Consider the following 19,382-nt stretch of genomic DNA (forward strand, 5'->3'; position numbering starts at 1 on the left):
GACTCCAAGGCGCGATCAGTGACGCGTGAATCGTCGAGCCGAGCAAACCAAAAACCAAAAATGAGTGTGGATCAACGACTCAACTGGCTGTCAGTGAATCGAGGACATTTACGTCTTCTGCTGGACATTATCCTGCTGGGCGGCCTTCTTCTGCTGTCCCGGAATGTGAGACGCCTTTCGGGAGCTGCCACAAAGCGCGGCTTCTTCTGCGACGATGAGTCGCTCATGTATCCCTACAAGGAGAACACAGTGACGTCTAGCATGCTGCACTGGATCAGCTTGTATCTGCCAGTCGCTGCACTTGTGATCATCGACACCTATCGCTGCTGGCGTCGTGTTGCCGGTGGCAACTGCCGTTGGCAGCAATTTTGGCCTGTGTTCAATACTGTGCGCTGGTTCCTCTTTGGCCATGTGGTAGAGCAGTTCATCAAGGACATGGGCAAGCAAGTGATCGGACGACTGCGTCCGCATTTCTTTGACGTGTGTCGACCCCAGCTGGCCGATGGTGGCACCTGTTTGGATGAAGCGCATCGCCACGGTGGCATCTATCATATGGACTACACTTGCCACTCGGCGGATGCCACGCCCGAGATGCTGCGCGATATGAATGTCTCGTTTCCCAGCGGCCACTCCAGCATGGCCTTCTATGGCCTTGTGTTTATGGCTCTATATTTGCAAAGCATTCGCCTGTCGCCGTCGTCCACATTGCTGCGTCCCTTGTGCCAGCTGGTGTGCGTTGCACTTGCCACATTTGTCGGCCTTAGCCGTGTCATGGATTACAAACACCATTGGTCGGATGTTGTGGCCGGCTCACTGCTGGGCGCCAGCGTTGCCCTTGCGGTTGTCCGTGGAGCGGCGCAGCAGCATCGATTGCATCTGCAGGCTGCAACTGCAAAAGGACCTCAAAGTGCTGCAGTTGCAAGTGGAGGCAATGTGGAGGCAGTGGCAGTGGCAACGGCAACGGCAACAGCAACGGAGCAGCTGCCGCATGATTTGTGTGAAGTCACTTGCCACAGTAGCAATTAGTTTCGTTTCGTTTCGTTTTGCATTCTAGCTTTAAGTTCTAATAATTAGCATAGCGATAAGTTTTAGCATAAGGAAAATTCATTGATTTTGTATTCACTTTTTTATCACTCGCATTTAATTAAAATTTAAAGCAACGTCTTTTAATTTACTTTCATTACTTGCTGATGCTGTAAGCAGCTGAATGTAAACAAGAAATTCTGCTGACATTTGGTGACATTTCTATCAGCTGCATAATCTCACATTAATCTGCGAATTCTCGCTAGAAACTCTTTCCCCAGTTTTGTGCAAACATCGGCTTGACGTCAGCAAAGAAGATTCCCTTTCCTATCTCTAAGCATACAAACCGTAAAACATTCGGGGGAATCTTGTTTTGATGAGCGGAAATGCCGGAATTCAGAAGGCGATCATTACGTACCTGAAACGAGCAAAGTCAAAACAAAAGATTATAGTTTTTGAAATTCTAAATTTAGATTGCAATATCAAGTAATATTTTTAAAGAAATTTTGGGAACTAGAAATACAACTTCATAGTTTATTCATTTGGCATTTATACTGCTTTGATGCCAGTTAAATTAGTTTTAATATGCAAATGCGAAACTAAAGTTTTAGAGCTTTAAAATTCAAAATGAAAAGTACACAATTTTTAAAAGAAGTTTATTTATTTTAATAATTTTCAAGAATTATATTCTAAAATTAAAAACAGAAGTTCATACTTTATTCCTTTAACTTTTATTCTGCTCTGATAAGCAAAGGAAAAACTCAATTTCAAAACGTTAAAATTAAAAATCATTAAAAAATCTAAGAGTATTGAAATGTATATCAAATAATTAAAAGAAAGCTTACGTTATCAACAACTGTTTTTAAAATTTTTTGACTAGACACACAATTAAAATAATATAAATTTCATATCACATGTCTCATCTTTGAAACAAATGTAGTCAATTAAATTAGAGGAAGACAAATTTCAATGTTTAAAATTCGAAGTGTTAAAACTATTAAAAATTTATTTAAAATACCAAACAAGCGAATATTGTGTCAATTACTAATTTTTAAGACTATTTTAGAATTAGAAATACTACAAAGATGTTTATTTATATAAGATTTATTTTACTTTAATAAGAAACAGAAAAAAGTAAGATTGAGAACTCAAAAATTAAAAATCTAAATATATATGTAGATGAAGTTTCAAACAAATTAAATTTTCCTATTCAAAACTAAAATATTTTGACTACATTCCATTACTTTTTCATTTATTCAATCCAAAAATGTATTTATACAATATGACAAGGTTTAAAATCGTTAAAATCGATTTCAATTAACAAGTTTGCAATGCGTAAAAACCCAGTGAAAAGCCATGTCGAAGCCGCGTTAAGAACTTGAGAACGGTGCAACAATTAGCGGGTCTTTTAGTTTCATTAGAATGAAATTTTCAAACGACTTAACCCGCAGTCAACGCAGCTCATGGCGCCGAAACCAAAGCCAAATAACCACGCAACTGAAGTGGAGCAGTAAGAGAAAAAGAGAGAGAGAGAGAAATAAATAAATTTCAACAGCAGCAGCTGCATAAATTGGCAGCCAAACAGGCAATGAGAGACCGAGGCAGCCAGACGCTGATGATGATGCGCAACACCTGAGACTCAGAGACTCCTTCAGGAGGAATATGGGGAAGATAGAAGAGAGGAGCAGGTAAAGGACTACCCTCATCAGGACGAACGGAGACGGAAGCTTTTGGCGGCCATTTTCACTTGTGGCTCGCTTAATTGGCTCATTTATTTTGATGGCAAAGAAAATGCTAGAAAATTGTGGGCTCTTTTTTTTTGGTGTGTTTGTATGTGTGTGTTTGTGTCGGATTCTCACATTTACCTGGTTCGTTGCTGCCTCTGGTTTTATTATGATTAATTATGGCAAACCCACACACACAGACCGACTCACACACATATACACGCTTACAGCTATAATTTGACCCTAAGCTCCACTTTCTTGCCAAGTTTTGCAACTGTGTCAAGTTGTTGTTGTTGTTGTCTGCCCCGAGATTCGAATGATAAATTTCTATGCAATTTATTTTAATCTGCTGCGACAGAGTTCCCCTTGCCACCCCTCCACCACCACCCCGTTGCCCGCTGTCATCTTTGCAGCTAGTTTCCATGCGTTAATTAAATGGAAAATATTTGCACATAACAACAAAAACGGATGGCAACGGCTGGCAAAGGAAACTATACGAAAGAGGGGGGATTGGCTTCTAAACTTTAGCTGCAATCCAACACAGTGACCTACATTTTGCATAAGCGAAAGTTTTGCTTTTGCTTTTGCCTGCACCGAATAGAAACAACAAATAGAAACTGAGCTGCAGGGATCCCCCCTCATTCCCTCTGATGTGAGGAGTGAAGAGCCGTAGTCACGCCAACGAGTCTATGCGACAAGTAGTATTATGTGACTTATAAGATGGGGCAATAGAAATAACAAATAGTTGTAGCTGGCAAGTCGAAAAGATCCTCATTGCATTACACTCCGCAGAGACTTTCCTTGAGGTGCCACAAAGTCACGCGAGAAAGTCTATGAAGTTACTTGAGACTTGTGTGTGTTAAGTAAAATAACAAATGGAGAGGTGAAAAACAGAGATTCTAAACTAAGTAAATAATGGCACAAAGTCGGCACGATTTCTTTAAGAATAATATAAAAATGTGCTGTGAACTATAAAGTTACAAAAAAGATGTCGGAAATAAATATATGAAACTCTTCTAAAGCAACCTAAGTTATTAATGACATTTTTAGATAAGTAATTCAAATAAAGAGATAATGTATATTATCATAACATATGCCTTCTATGTATTATTAATAACAGGGTTATGAGCAAAGTATATTGAAGTTTCGATTTAAAGTATGTTAAGCAGGCTACAGTCGAGTGTACTCGACTATGACAATAAATGCAAAACAGTGCGATATTAATTTTAAAATACACCAACTTAATATACTACAAAAAGAACAAAACATACTGACGCTCACATTTGATACTTACAGTACTAAATTTTAAGAAACACATGATGTACAAAAATACCAGATAAATTACTTATTTTTTGTTAAGTAAGAAAATTGAATCTGCATTTTCTTACTGTAAATATTACCGAGATAAATGAACATTAGCGTTCAGATTATGTAATTATTTTGTTATCAAAAGGCTTGGCTTACACAAGATATGCACAATTGTGTTACTGCACTTTAATAGTAAAGATTCAGCTCTCACATAAATAAGAAATTCATTTATGAAGACAATAAGATCGTTTTACTTTGCAAAGCGAAAGATATGAAATTTTCACTACAACTTAAATTCATTTGAAAATCGGGGAATTGAAAAAGTTTTCCCTTGCTTAGCTCTTACATGTTCATTTGATTTGCACATTGTGCAAAACTCTCCACAATATTTGCCAATTAATCTGAACTGTTTTCAGTCCATTCTCATCAACATCATCGGTCTGCTTAACCCCTTCGAGCAGCACTTTAATGGCTTTTCCTGCTACGGTTTTCGACTGCAGTTGCTGTTGCTGTTTGGCGAAGAGTGCGAGGTATCGAAACCATTAATCAGCAGGTCGCTTAACTCTCACTCTCAATCAATTGGCCTCGCACTCGCATTCGCCGGACACTGACTGGAAACTCGAGTCCTGCGGCCACCGCAAACACAGACAGCACAAATTTAAGAGCAGCAGAAGCAGCAGCAACAACAGCAACAACAACAACGACAACGACTGACTCTCTAATCGCCGTCAGGTGTGATAATGTTGCCTCATGTGTCCAGTGTGTTGCAGTTGCATGTTGCTGTCGCTATTGCTATTGCTATTGCTATTCCTGTACCGTCGAGTCAGTTTGTCAGCGAAGTGTAAGGGGGCAAAGGAAGGCATCGTCAACATGGTTGTCATCAGCACATCGCAGCTGCATTTTTGCATGCCTCTTTGCCAGTTTGCTCAGCAGAATGTCCCAAAGCATTTTTGGCTGGGATTTTCTACTTTACTCTATAGCCATAGAGACAACACCTATGAGGTTGTTGTTGTTGCTGCTGTTGCTTCTGTCATCATCGCACCATGCGCTTCATATTTCTGCGGTTGCCAGTTTGTCCAATGGCCCTGGACTCCCTTCTGGCAACTTTTGCACTTGGTATTTGCCAACAGCAGCAGCAGCAGCAACAGCAGCAACAGTCACCAATCACTAGTCGCTAGTTGTGGGTTCTACACTGTTCTCCTTTTCGCATTGGTTTCATGTGTGTAAAGACAATTTGATAATCGCAAAATGCAGCATAGTTTGAGTTAATGAAGCTTGTGTGCCATGTGTGCCATGTCTGCCATCCTTTACATCCTTTAGAAAGGAGTGTGTGTACCTGTATGCTGCATGAAACCACAGCAGAGACTCGATCTCTCTCTCTCTCCCTCCATCTCCCTTTGGGTTGTGTGTTGTTTGTTAGAAAACAAGTAGAGCGTTTTGCTTGCCAATTAGTAATTTGTTTGCCGCTTGGCTGCTTGATTCTCTGTGTCCATTTAAAGATTGTGCTCACTCTAGCTCTGTGATATTGAAGCTGTTCGTTAATCTTGGAGATTTACTGCAATCACAGTTGGAATTCATTTTGTTCAACGAGACTCTAACTATTTCTCAACTGCGTTTCGTTTCAGACTTTATTTTTTCGCCGCTTTTGCTGTTGTTTGTTTGTCGCAGCACAATGACAATAACAACTCAAATAGCACTGCAGATTTTCCATTCATTTTCAATTTATTTAAATTAATTTAAAAGCATGCTCCACACGACACATTACAATGCATTTATCAGCAGCAGCAGCAGCAACAGAAGCAGCTTCACTCGTTTCTCTTCTTGCGTCGTGCTGTGAACTTATTCAATTTTTATCGACTGACAAGACGGGCAAATTCAATGTGACAATGCGACAGCTCAGCAGCATCAGCAGCAACAACAACCAGCTATAATAATGGACGATGCCGATGCTGCTGCTGCTGACCCGCCCTATTCCTCTGTGAACGTGAATCTTACGGCAATAAAGGCCAGCAAAAATAGCGATTGCATTGCAGCAGCAGTCGAAAATTTTCTCTACCGTTTTGCTTCCTGTCGTAGAAATCACACGCAGCCTCGACACGTGACGTCGCCAGCCGCCCAAAAGGGCAGCGGCCATTTTGCGTTTTTGTCGCCATCGCGCCATCATTATTAATATGGCCACCGTCACAGGAAGCGAGTCTCTGGCTCCAGAGTGCGACATTTGCTTTTGCCTTTGCCTTTGGCGTTGCCTTTGCACTAACTTCCGTTGCGTGGCGTCGCATCGCATCGCATCGCGAGGCGTCGCAGTTCGTGCTGTGATTTTTTTTTACCTCACTCTCTCTTTTCCCTTCGGCAGACTTGTTCATTTTTTTTTTTTTGTTTACTTGCTTGCCATGACAATTTTGATTGCCGTCCAACTGGTGCAGCAGCAACTACTGCTTTCTACCGGCTACTGTGTCCTGGCTGTTTGGAAACAGGTGTGTGTCCGTCAACTGGCAATCAACTTTCATTTAGCAGCATCATTTGTCACGCTTGTTTATTGCCCAGTTACGTGTTGGTCACACTTAATGGCTGTTATTGTCGCCATGCTCGAACTGCAATTGCAAAAGCAGACGGAGACAGGAGAGAGATGGCAATGTACAGGAGACTAAACTCGACTGTTTAAATACCTGCTACGCATTTTTAGGCAAAGACAATACATGTTTGAGACAACGTGTGTTTGAAAATCAAGTATGTAATTCTAACATTAAATGTCTAGATATAAACTACTAAAATCAATCATTATTAATGAAGAAAATGATAAAAATCCATATATATTCACCGCTCCGTTATGTTTTAGTATAAAACTTATTGTTAATATTTACTAAAATTAAAATAAACATAAAATAATAAAGCTTGACTATGGAATATACGTTCCGCATATTCAATGAAAGCTAAATATAGTTATTATTATATTATTCATAAAAATATACCAAACTAATATACTAAAAAGTATTCTAATACACTGGTATACCGATTATTGGCAATAAAAAAATAAATAAATTGCGGTATTATTACACAAAAAGCTATATTACACATTTATATACTAAAAAATAAAAGTGTACCGAAAATATACTAAAATAATATACTAGAAATAAATACAGTGGTATATTAATTACAGCTATTAAATAAAATAATTTAATTTCGGTATTATTCGTAAAATATACCAAATTAATATACTACAAAATACCTAAATACACTAGTACTTCGATTATAGGCATTAAATAAATAATCAATGGGAACTGGGTATCGTCGGCTAATTTCGCATTAATTTAAACCATCTATCAATATGTTTATGTTAACTGCGGTATATTGACACATTTTAGTTGAAGGTTAATTTTGTTAAATTAACATAACCATGCTGATAAGTTTAGTATTATGTCAGACTTGTGCACTCGTAAATGGTTCAATAAGTTTTCAGCGACAGGTAAAAAAGCGCTAATTAAACTAAGCATACTGCAATCAATCAATTAAACGTATCATTGTAAAAGTCTACAACGTATGATTGGCAGCTACTCTGTAGATTTATGGCTAGAAAGGGAAGGGAGAGATAGACAGAGAGAGAGAGATAGAGATGAAATCGCAACGAACTGTAAAACGTTGCCGTCGTTGCTAATGCAGCATTGATTATGAATATTTTAACGCCCTCTGTCCAGAGCCGAGCCCCATTTATGATAACGTCGCTTGATAATAATGATGATAATGCTGCCGCTGTTTGTTGCTGCTGCTGCTGCTGCTGATGATGATGATGATGATGGCGCTAACCGCACACGCCGCGAATGAGCAATAAATTTTATATGCACTGTGCCGAATTCGTAGGGGAGTCATACATGCATATGGCAGCATATGAAAATTTACATTTTGCCAATTTCCAGCTGTCGAAGAAACGCCTGCAACATAGCGCAGGGCAGTGCAGCATAGTCCTGCCTGCATCCTGCCCAGGAGCCCTTGGCTGCCTCGCATTTGCCTATCGTCAATTGCAAATCTTGGTCGAGTGCAGCGCGTAAATTCCGTTACCACGTCGCTTTATTCTGCCTCCGTCCGTCCGTCTGTCCATCTGTCTGTCTGCTGTCTGGTGTCTGAGTTTCGGTTTTGGTTCACTTGGTGCTGCCAGCAAATGCAATTTCCTAATTTCTCACTAGGGAAATGCCGTTAAGAACCTAGCCAGCCGGTCAGTTCGACTTCCCGTCTGATTGGGCAAGGGTCGCCGCCTCTAGTTCGACTGCGCTCGCTACCAAATTAATGACCCGGCGCCGCAGACGGTGAGTGCACAGAAAAAAAAGTAGTAGGAAAAGAAAAACCGCAGACAAAGGCGCATAAATGCATAAAGTGGACTTTGGACAGCCAAAAATTGCAGCAATCGGAGTTGGCTGCGTCATCCAGCAATTGCTGCCTCTTCAGTCGCTTCCTCTCTCTCTTCGTTCTTTCTGCGTCCAGTTCGCCTGAGCTTATGCAAAATAAATTGGTTTATGCATGAGGCCCCCAAACGAACCGAAAGCGCTGTGCAAGGAAATTCACACGGACCAAGAGAGAGCTCACATGATGGAAACTCCTAAATGGAAGGCATTGCCCCACACTCACGGCTTCCCTCGGTGCCTCGGCTAAGTAAATTGTTGGCATAGCCCTTGATTAGCTTATCCCTGTTCCAAGTTGGAGCTGCATTCGAAGCTGGCCATGGAACTGAAGCTGGAGTTGGAGCCGGAGCTAGAGCTAGAGCTGCAGCTCGCTGGGGGTGGTCATAATGCATTTGGAAAACCACACGAGCGGAATTCATATGCATCCGTTGGGCGGGAGGCTGGGTTAACCGACTTGGGAGAGGTCACTGCAACTGAGTAGAAACATTAAAATTTCAACATGCAGCAGGTAGAAATATTAAACTTTTGCTTATGTTGATTACAAACCAACAAACAAACAGTCTGGAGTTAACTTTTCGTTCTGCAAATGCAACAGTTTCATAAGCTAAATTCATGAATTCGGTAACGGGTAAAAGTAAAGGTTTTTCGCACAGCGATTAAAGTTAAATCAGTAATATTTTGATGGTAGTAAGGAAAGAATTTAGTAGACCTTAGAGCAAAAATGATTTTCATTGCATTATCTGAACTGTACAATTCTAAGTATACAATTTAAATTTATAATAATTCAACGCACTCGAATATGTGATAAAGCGTTTCTTTAATCTTGTTTGTTAGATCATTCAACTGTAACATGAATTCTTCCTAGCATTATCAATCAATAACCGCAAATCATATACAAATTGTATATTTAGCTTGCACCTAAAAATAAAGTATTGAACTTTCAAAACAAAAAGCATTTGCAATGCTCAAAAGCTACCCAAAATAAAGTGACATAAATGCCATACACACACAATGTGCAATGTGCGATGTGGGAGCAATGTTCAGTTGGGTGACCCTCAGCTTGCCCGCTTTCGACCTGCACGGACCACGGAGCGTATGAGTGATAATAATGTGGCTGCTGTGTGCGGGGCAGCTGACTCACTTGCTGGCTGCTGGCTGGCTGACTGCTGTGTGACCAAGAGCAAAATCAATAAACGAACACAAAAATTTGCTCGGCTTAGCAGCCAAATTGGATTTGGCAAAATAGAAAAGGAGTGTAGACCTCCCCCAACATCAACAGCAATATTCGAATGGGTAAAATATGCCAAGAGTTGCGAGGGATTGTTGGGGTTGATGCTGAGGATTGAGGACTGGGAGTTGGGGTAAGTAAGCAGATAATATGACATAAATGATTGGTTGAGAGCCAAACATTGCGTCGTTTGTGCACATGGTAAAAGTAAAAGTAAAAGTAAAAGCGCAGATTGTTTTTTTGCCTCCCCAATGGGGGATTAAGATTTGCAGAAACTGCCGCAACAGACAACGATGACGATGGCGACATAAAAGCGAGCGTTGCTCTTAAATGTTATGGAAGCCCAAAAAATGCTAGCCCAACTCAAATCCCAATCCCAATCCCAATTGCAATCCCAAGCACAATTCCAGTAGCCAAAGCCAAAGTCAAAGCCCAAACGCAATGCCAAACGAAAGCGAAAGAGTAAACGCATCATCATCAGTTTTAACGGCTCTCGAGACCAATGGGCGCCCAGTGTGCGATGTCTGTCTGCGTGTGTGTGTGTGTGTTTGTGACCAGTGTGGAGAAACCTGTCCTTGTGCCCGAAAAATCTCGCGTATGACTTTTCAAATGAATGACAGCAATTAACGCAGTCAATGAAGCCTATGCCATTGTTTGCTTCACGTCTCCGCTCCTCCATCGTTCCCCTTTCGACTATTAAATGCCGCCATCATCGACGTCGCAGTTGGCAAACAATTGCAGTCGACGGCACGGCACGGCATGGTTATGACACATAAAAACAGGCAACCAGCTACCAACTCGATTCGACTCGACTCGACTCGCAGAACAAAGCTGCCGTTATCTGCTGCGCTGCTGTCTGCGCCGCTCTCCAAAGGTCCAAAATAAACAAAATGGCCACCAGCACAAGAGAGGACAGGACATGCCTAGGCTTGGCTAGACTGGACCAGGACGGTACCACTAAATCTGTTATTTATATGACATCAACGGGTTATCATCGAGAGCAGCAGAGCAACAACAGCATGGGGCTAAAACGCATCGCTTTCGAGCATATTTTATAAGGCTTTTGTGGTTGGGCGACAATATTTAGAAGCGAAATCAGCACTTAAGTTTAATATGTAGAGCTTTATAAATGCAAATGCATACATATTTCTATCATGAAAGGTTCAAGCAATACATTTCAATATTACTGATTTCGCTTTAATGAGAGTTGCGTTATAAAAAGTGCAATGTTCTTGAATGTTTGCAAAAATGAAAATGAAAAATGAATTCACTTTATTGAAAGTATAGTGATATTAATTGTATTCAAGCGAAAGGAAAAACCAAATTAAAATATGTTAAAAGACATGATTTTAATATATTGAAATCAATTTTAAAATATTGAATGAGTTCAAATGTATCTTAAGGGTTTCTATATATTTTTTATTTGTATATTTCTGCAGCTTGCTGTATTTTCATAAAATGGAATAAATTCAATATGAATTTCACTTCAAGCGAGAGGTCAAAGTAAATTAATATATTTTACGAAATATAGTTGTAATAAATCAATTTTATAATATAGTTTGGCTGAAAATGTTTCTCTTCATTTATTTTTATACCCGCTACCCATAGGGTAGAAGGGTATTATAACTTTGTGCCGGCAGGAAATGTATGTAACAGGTAGAACGAGGCATCTCCGACCCTATAAAGTATATATATTCTTGATCAGCGTCAACAGCCGAGACGATATAGCTATGTCCGTCTGTCCGTCTGTCCGTCTGTGTGTCTGTCCGTCTGTCCGTCCGTCCGTATGAAACACTGGATCTCAGAGACTATAAGAGATAGAGCTATAATTTTTTTTCGACAGCATTTTTTATGTTTGCACGCAGATCAAGTTTGTTTCAAATTTTTGCCACGGCCACTTCCGCCCCCGCAAATCAAAAAAATCGAATAACAAGCGTAATTAAAGCTAGAGTTCCGAATTTTGGTATATATAATAATTACTATAGTAGTTATGATTTCTGAAAATTTGGTTGCGATCAGATAAAAATTGTGGAAGTTATTAAAGAAATACTTTTGTATGGGCAAAAACGCTGACAATCTGGTATATTGTGCCGTCTATGGTATATTTTGAATACGGTACTATGTCGATATACCAAATATACCATTTGGTATATTTTTAGTATTTTTGCAGTATATTCAGTATATTTTGAGAAAATACCGAAAAATATATTTCTTTTATTCAAAATGGGTAGCGGGTATCTCACAGTCGAGTACACTCGACTGTGGCTTTCTTACTTGTTCATTTTAATTTTGCAGCTGATTTCACTGTGATTGAAGTTAACACATAAGATGAAAGTGAATCTCTATTTTAGTCAAAGAGCAAAGCAAATTGATAAATTTTACAAAATAATTCGTAATGAAGTATATTAAAAAAAAATTTTAATTTGAATTTAATAGTGGTCTTAGTTAAAAAATAACTTTTAAAAAGTCTAATATTAGGATTTTTGCCTTTTTCTGTTTGTATTTTATTTTAATAAAAGAAAATCCATGCAATCAATAAGATTTCTGACTTTTTTTATAAGACAAAAGCCATAAATTCTATATGTCTATCTTTAAGCTTTGAGATTTATATATTTTACAAACAAAACTTTAGTTGCAAAAGATATTATAAGCATAGAACTGTCTTCTATCCAAAATAATTTTCTTTAATTTATATTAAATTTTAATGAAATGGATAAAAACTAGATATTAAAGCTTACTTCATCCTATCTTCAATGAAAACTGAAACAGTTTATAAATAAAAAAAGTTAATTCATATTAAAGTATCTTCGTATGACTTCAACTACACAATTTAAAGTGAAATTCAATTCCATTTAAGTAAACACAATTCGTAAGCCTTATCGTAAGTAAACCAAGGCAGTGTACACAAATATACGTATACTCTAGATTTATTTCCTGTTTCGATCGCATAGAAACTGACAGAGAGGGGGGAAAGAGTGTGAGGTAGGGAAACTGACTGCAAAAATGGAGTAGGCAACCTGCGGCAACGGAAAATGACATTTCAAAGGCAAACCGAAAACATTTCGCCTACAACATTTTCGCGTATTTTAATGAGCATTTGCGCGATGGTTGCACGACCGGACAGCGGAGCAGCGGAGAACGTGGAGGAGAAGGAGGTGGCAGCAAATATATGCATGAGACCGCACGGTACACGAGTCGTATGTGTGATAAAAAGCCCCAGAGCATTTCGAGTTGGGGTTCGGCTACTGTATTTTTTGCTCCAATGGAACCGACATTGACAATCAGACCGAAAAGGACGCTAGCAGCGGGTGACAGAGAGAGAAAGAATGAGAGAGAGGGGAGGAAGGGAAGTTGGGTAAGGACGTGAAGCAATTGCGACTGGAGTAAATTTTGGTAGAGTACGTGTTGGACGCAAATTTCAAATCAGTCGCGCATTTGCCTCTTTGCCACACACATACAGGGAGTGGCACACATACACACACGCATATGCAGCGAGGCCATCATTTAAATTCAAAAAAGCGATAACGACCGGGTAATGATGAAGTGCAGCAGCATCCAGCGTCGAAGTGGCCGCCGGGCAATGTCACATTGCAGGCGCCTGCCAAAATTGGTTACGCGTTTGGGTCAACAGCTGCCAACGTTTGGTATTACAGTCCCAAGCGTAGTAGAGACGAAGAGAGAGATGGAGATACAGAGAGTGAGATGAAAAGAGACGTAATGTCCATATATCGACCGTCAGTCGCTCGTTTGGTTTTTGCAACAGGACAAACATATTGACGCCATGGGTGACACTAGCCTCATTAGACCATGATGAGGTGAAACTGGGCACCGCTCCGTCCGTCACTAGAGACAGAAATACATAGAGAGAGCGTGTGAAAATGAGCTGCCGCCGTTGTGTGCAGCAGCAATGCGATTACTCTTTTCATTTCAGTTCAGCAACAGTTGCTCGCACTTCTCGTAATGCTTGAAAACAAATGCTAACATGCGTGACGAAAAACCACCTTAAAATTGATAACAGCAACTACTAATTAATGATTACGAATTGAATTGAATTACAAGCTCGATAATTACACAAACTCCAGTTCAAGGAAAGTAAACAGAACACTTCAGATGTTTAAGTTACCTTAAACAAATGTAGATCAATTTCTAATTAATGTTTTCCTATTAAATTGAATTACTAGCACAAAGACTACATTAACTTAACCCATGAAATAAGAATCAGTTTGATATTCAAGTTTATTATCAAAAAAACAATGTAGCTTCGTTTTTTATAGCTAAGAATGTCTGTAAATAAAAAAAAAACAGATAGGCCTTTCGAAATTCCAATTTCTTGGCATACAAATGCTTTAGGTAAAATTAGGTCAATATATTTATCCCCTTTAATAGATCACTTTGATAGTCAAAGTCATCGAAGCAATTGAATTAATTTTACAGTGTAACTGTCAATATCATTTTATTAAATTACTCAAGGCAGACATGAACTTTGGTCTGCATACTAAACTTGTTAGATAAAATTAGCTAAATATATTTCAATCATAATCTTTTAATGTCTTTGATAAGAGTAAAGTAGAACCATCTAAATTTAACTTACAGCATAACATTTTATTAACTGCCTTTAACATTTTATATTCATATTTTTGTGAATAAAAATGATTTATTTCTTAAAAATCTTTTATTTTGAAGCACTTAATTTATTCACACACAAAAGTGTGCCTACCATTTGGGCAATGTGTTTGTAGTGCAGTCAGTCAACACACTTCGATATATTCTTATGTCCATAAAGCCTCAAAAAAAAAAAAAAGAATATCAAGCTGTGCTGCATGTAATAACGAAATTGCAATGTGCACGTGCCAAAGGAAATGAAGAAATATTACGACCCGTGGCGCTCAGAAGCATGCTGCATTTGTTTTTCGTGTTGTACTCGTATTTTGTATTTCTTTCAGTTTCTGCTGCAGCAACAGAAGTGCCGCTACATCATCTCCTGCTGTCTTGTTGTCTATATGTCCGACTGTCCAGTTTATAGCGTCATGTTCAAGATGCTAAACACACACACACACTCGCACATGCTGGGAGGACACTCAAAGCTGTTAGTGAAGTGGTCTACTGGGCAAAAACGCCGACGTCCAATCAACATCGTCAGCAGCCGCTGAAGCAGAACGCGCTCTGTGAGCACATAAAACGGGGTAAAAACCCACAATGGACACTGAGGCTGCGCTTGGCTTCGCTCTGGCTTGGGCTTTGCGGTCCAGCTGCTGCCCATCATCTGCACTGGCAATAAAACTAGCAGTCGGAGTCGGGCTTTGCCTAGGCCATGGCAATGCATTGCATATAAAATATTTTGCCGCAACCAAAAAAAAAAAGGAAATAAATAGCACCGAAAAGATGTTGATAGAGGAAAAGAGAGAAGAGAAAGCTGGGGAAATTTTGCTGTGAAAGTGAAAAAATTGGCTGACGTGTGAAGTGCGCAGTCAAATTGGACAACTCGGCCAAGAGGCTTCCAAATTATTGAGGCATACTTTCGATGTGTGCCATAAGAGCCAGCTTAAGCCAAGTTGCGGTTGCTCTTCCCTTACATTTTTTCCCCCTCTCGCTTATTTTAAAGACACTTGTGTGTGTCGTAAAAAAGTCTTTCTCTCATTCTTTTGCTTCCTCTGCCATAAGCTGCATATCAAAATCAAATAAAATGAAGTATGGAGCAAAAGGATTCAGTCAGCAATCTTTCCCACTCCCATTTTATCTTTCTCTTTTGGCTTTTGGCTCGTTCGTCGTTTTGTTAATTGTGCGATTCTTTGCTTTGCTGCGCTTGCAATTTGACTCTTTTGCACATTTGGCTTTTTTTATGGCTTAACTCTCATATATGCATGTAATTGTTTGAGGATTTCATGCGGATTTATTGTTTCATGCTTTGTGCTCTTCGCTTGTTGTTTTAGCCCTTGAAAAGTTGTGTACACACATTGATAGGAATTTGATTTGTCAGTTTGCTTAATTTATGACATGGATTGCATAGATTTATGCTGAAAACAAATAAGAAAGCGACCGTCGAGTGTGCTCGACTGTGAGATACCCACTATACATTTCCTTAGAAGTGAAATAGTAGGTATTTAAGTTTAAAATATACCAAATTAATATACCGCTTAATATTAAAAATATACTATGAGCTATATTTGGTATATTGATATAGTAGTACCTTAAAAAATACCATAGAGTACAAAATATACTAGACTGCCAGTAAAAGTAAATAATTAATATACCTGAAAAAATGCTAAAATGATACTAAAGAGTCTATTTGGTATATTGATATAGTACTACATTCAAAATATAACATAGAGTGCAAAATATAGCAGAATGTCAAACAAAGCAACTAATTTATAGGGTTGGAGATACCTCCTTTATTCTTATATTAAATATATAAATATATTTCCTGCAGTCACAAAGTTATAATACCATTCTACCCGATGTGTAGCTGGTATAAAGAATGCAGTAGCAAATAAAGCAGAATTTAAACTTGAAATAAAGACAGCTGGCCCAGTGAAAATGGCATTCGCAGCAGGTTGACTAGAGATAGTTTCTTTTGGCTGCCAAAAATGCTTAGTACGCGCAATTGGCAAGTCGGAAGTTGGAAGTGGGGAAAAAAAAGAAAAGTGCAACAACTGACGCCAAAACAATAAATGACACTGAACACTGAACACTACACTGCTGCTGCACTGAACTGTAGTGCAGAGAACGACATATAAAACAACAGAAGCGCCAAATGGTTGGCCAAAAGAAAAATAAAATGGGCAGCAGCGAAAGGAAGAGGAGGGCACATGTGGAGCACATAGCGAGAAGCACTCGAAAATCGACGAAAATCCTTTTGCATGTTGTTACAAGTGGCCAGGAGTGTACACTTCGCTTTCTCCTCACTTCAATCCCCAATGCTGAATCCTGCTTCAATCCAAGCGGCCAAAACCCAAATAGTGGCACTTTTGGCTGCCTCTTTCATCCGTTGTTGCCACACGTTGCCAGCATCGCCTGCTGCTGCTACTGCTGCTGATTCAGCAGCCTCCCATCGAAAAGAAAAAGGACTGTGCCACCAAATAAAACCAAACCAAACCAAACCAAACCAAAGTAAAGCCAAGCCTTGGCCGCTTCGGATGTTCTTGCTTCGTTCTTTTATTATTATCTTTTTTTTTTGTATATTTTCGCTTTGTTTCGCTTTATTTTGGCTCATGTCCTTATGATATTTTCCCAACACTTCATAAACCATAAAAGCCCAGTCGGAAAATGTGCTGTAAAATGCAGTCAAATTTAATTTGAAGCTCATCATTTTTGTTTAACAGCTGCACAAATTGTTTTCTCACCCAGCTTTTCTTTTTCTTTTGGGTTTTTCACTTCCCTCCGATCACGTCCGCCACAAGTGTTCATACTCATTTGTGTTTTTTCTGTTGTTATTTTTATTTGTCGATACTCTGCTGCTCATATTTGCATTCCATTTTCAGTTTCTCAAAGTGCGAATGTGTTTCATATAACAACAACATCTTTGTGATATTTTCATATTTTGTTTCATACGTTTGTGGTTAAGCATTTGTCAATTTCAAGTTTCGTTTTATATTGAATTCATGGTATTTTTAACAATTTTTGCAGGGCCATAAAATAGATAAGGTATTTAATTTTATGGATTGAATCGTAATGTTTGTGGAAAAACAATTCTTAACAGGAATGAAAGCCACAGTCGAGTGTGCTCGACTTCGGGATATCCGATTCCGCAAAAATACTAAAATATACCGAAATTATACATGGTATGTCCTTTTTGTACTAAATTCAAAATATACTAAGGCACAAAATATACCAGATTGTCAGCCAAATTTTAAGAAATCAGTTATTATTGTATGTACTTCGTGGGTTAGATCGATTTTTTCGATTTTATTGCTGTGTTGAACTAAAAAAATTTACTAAACTGATTTTTAATGATTATTGTTTTGATGATCTTTGAAAGATCAAATGAATCAGCCTAAAACACATTTTCTACCAGAATGAACACAACTGTCACTTGTCTAGTTTCCACAGCACTCCAATTGAATAGAGTAGATAACCAATTCAAAGCGACTTAATATTAAGTAAAATACCTTATTAAATTGCTTTTTAATGGAGCTAAACCATATGCGAATTGCAAACCAGCTGGAAAATTAAAATAGTTATTTGATTTGCTTTGGTCACTACAAGAAGCAGAACTCGATGTACTCTCAGTTACCAGTGAAGTCGAACAGTAGCAAGTACACATATCGATTGATAATAAGTTACAATGCAAACGTATACAAAGTGTGTTATATTTCTACAGCTACTGTTTTGTTTGTCGCCAGTTTTCGGCAATAAAACCCAAGTACTGAAGCCGAAGCTTGTGCGTCTTATGTCGCAGCAGGCGAAAAGTTTCTTGGACTTTTCCACCGGTTTCGAGGATACATCAGAACGAAGTCCCTACATTGTGACCCTCGAATTTAGTGGCAAAAATACCACATGGTTCTGCGTGGGTTCGATTATCGATCATGAATGGATTGTCACTGTTGCCTCTTGCACAAATCCCTCGAGTTCTGTGAAGATCAGTTATGGAGCTGCGAATCGTCTGGAGCCAAGTTATCATATTTCAGTTTCGAATGCTTCGTTTTATCCACGCTTTGACTTTAACAAGTGGTATCATCATGATATTGTGCTAATCAAAGTGCCATTCATCACATACTCAAAGAAGGTGAAAGCTGTGGCTTTGCCCAAGACTCGATCGATGTTCCGGGATGTCTGGGCATATTCAGCAGGCTGGGGACAGCATAAGGATAACAAGGAGTTGATGCAAATATTGCATTCGACACAAATTCAGATAATCGGTAATAAAGACTGCATCAAGAGTGGCTATGGCGAACGATTCAAGTCAGGAATGATGTGCGCCCAGCTGCCGAATATGGAGAAAAGTTGCCGCCTCGACTCGGGCAGTCCACTTGTGATGTTGAAGCCAACCGTGTTGCTTGGCATTGCCTCGTTCGGCAATCAGCTGGGATGCGAATCAAACACACCTTTGGTCTATACGAGAATCAATTCGTATACGCAATGGATGGCCGAGGTGATGGCGGAGGAGGGGAGCAGAAAGTAGCAAAAGCGAGTTATCGAATAAAGTCAATAAAGCTGAGAGATTTCTTCCTGGTTTGCAATTAGTTTTTTTTTTCTATTTCGTTGTTGTTGGCTTCGTTGTTGAATTTGGCAGGTGAAATCTAATTAACACTAATCAAGGCAAAGTTTCAGCTCTGGCCGGAAGTCGACTAGCTAGCTGAACAGAATGCGCTTCATTTTGCGGCACTTCCGGCCAGAGCGGAGCAGAGCAGCGAGCAGAGAGAAGAGCATGGTCGACAGCTGCTCGAATGCTGCAAACGGATGCGCGAATGTCACAAGTGTCGAGCAAACATTTCATTAGAGCCAAAATTTTCGGTGTGTTTTCTTTTGCCTTTTTCACACACACACACACACACACACACACACACACACAGCGCACAGCTGCTAATGAGAAATTTTGCTGTCCGGGCGAGAATCCTTTTCAAAAGGTGCCAAGCCAAGAGACAGGGAAAGAGATAGAACGGAAATAGCGAGAAATTAATTAAAATTACAGAAAAAAAGGCACAGCCAGAAAAAAAAGAACAAGCAAAGTCAAACGAGAAAAACGAAACTGAATTCAATCTGGTGGCAAAC

General features: G+C 39.2%; 2 protein-coding genes across 2 annotated transcripts; both read left to right on the forward strand.

Moving 5' to 3' along the window:
* On the forward strand, nt 1–1,170 carry LOC117567876 (putative phosphatidate phosphatase). The gene has a single exon (XM_034248145.2). It carries the CDS (start codon nt 61–63, stop codon nt 1,024–1,026), a length of 966 nt encoding a protein of 321 aa, XP_034104036.1. The 5' UTR covers nt 1–60; the 3' UTR covers nt 1,027–1,170.
* Nucleotides 1,171–18,060: 16,890 nt separating this feature from the next.
* On the forward strand, nt 18,061–18,792 carry LOC127565389 (serine protease 1-like). The gene has a single exon (XM_052003543.1). It carries the CDS (start codon nt 18,061–18,063, stop codon nt 18,790–18,792), a length of 732 nt encoding a protein of 243 aa, XP_051859503.1.
* The last annotated feature ends 590 nt before the right edge of the window (nt 18,793–19,382 follow it).

Source organism: Drosophila albomicans, chromosome 3 (assembly GCF_009650485.2).
Source record: "Drosophila albomicans strain 15112-1751.03 chromosome 3, ASM965048v2, whole genome shotgun sequence".
Classification (NCBI taxonomy): domain Eukaryota; kingdom Metazoa; phylum Arthropoda; class Insecta; order Diptera; family Drosophilidae; genus Drosophila; species Drosophila albomicans.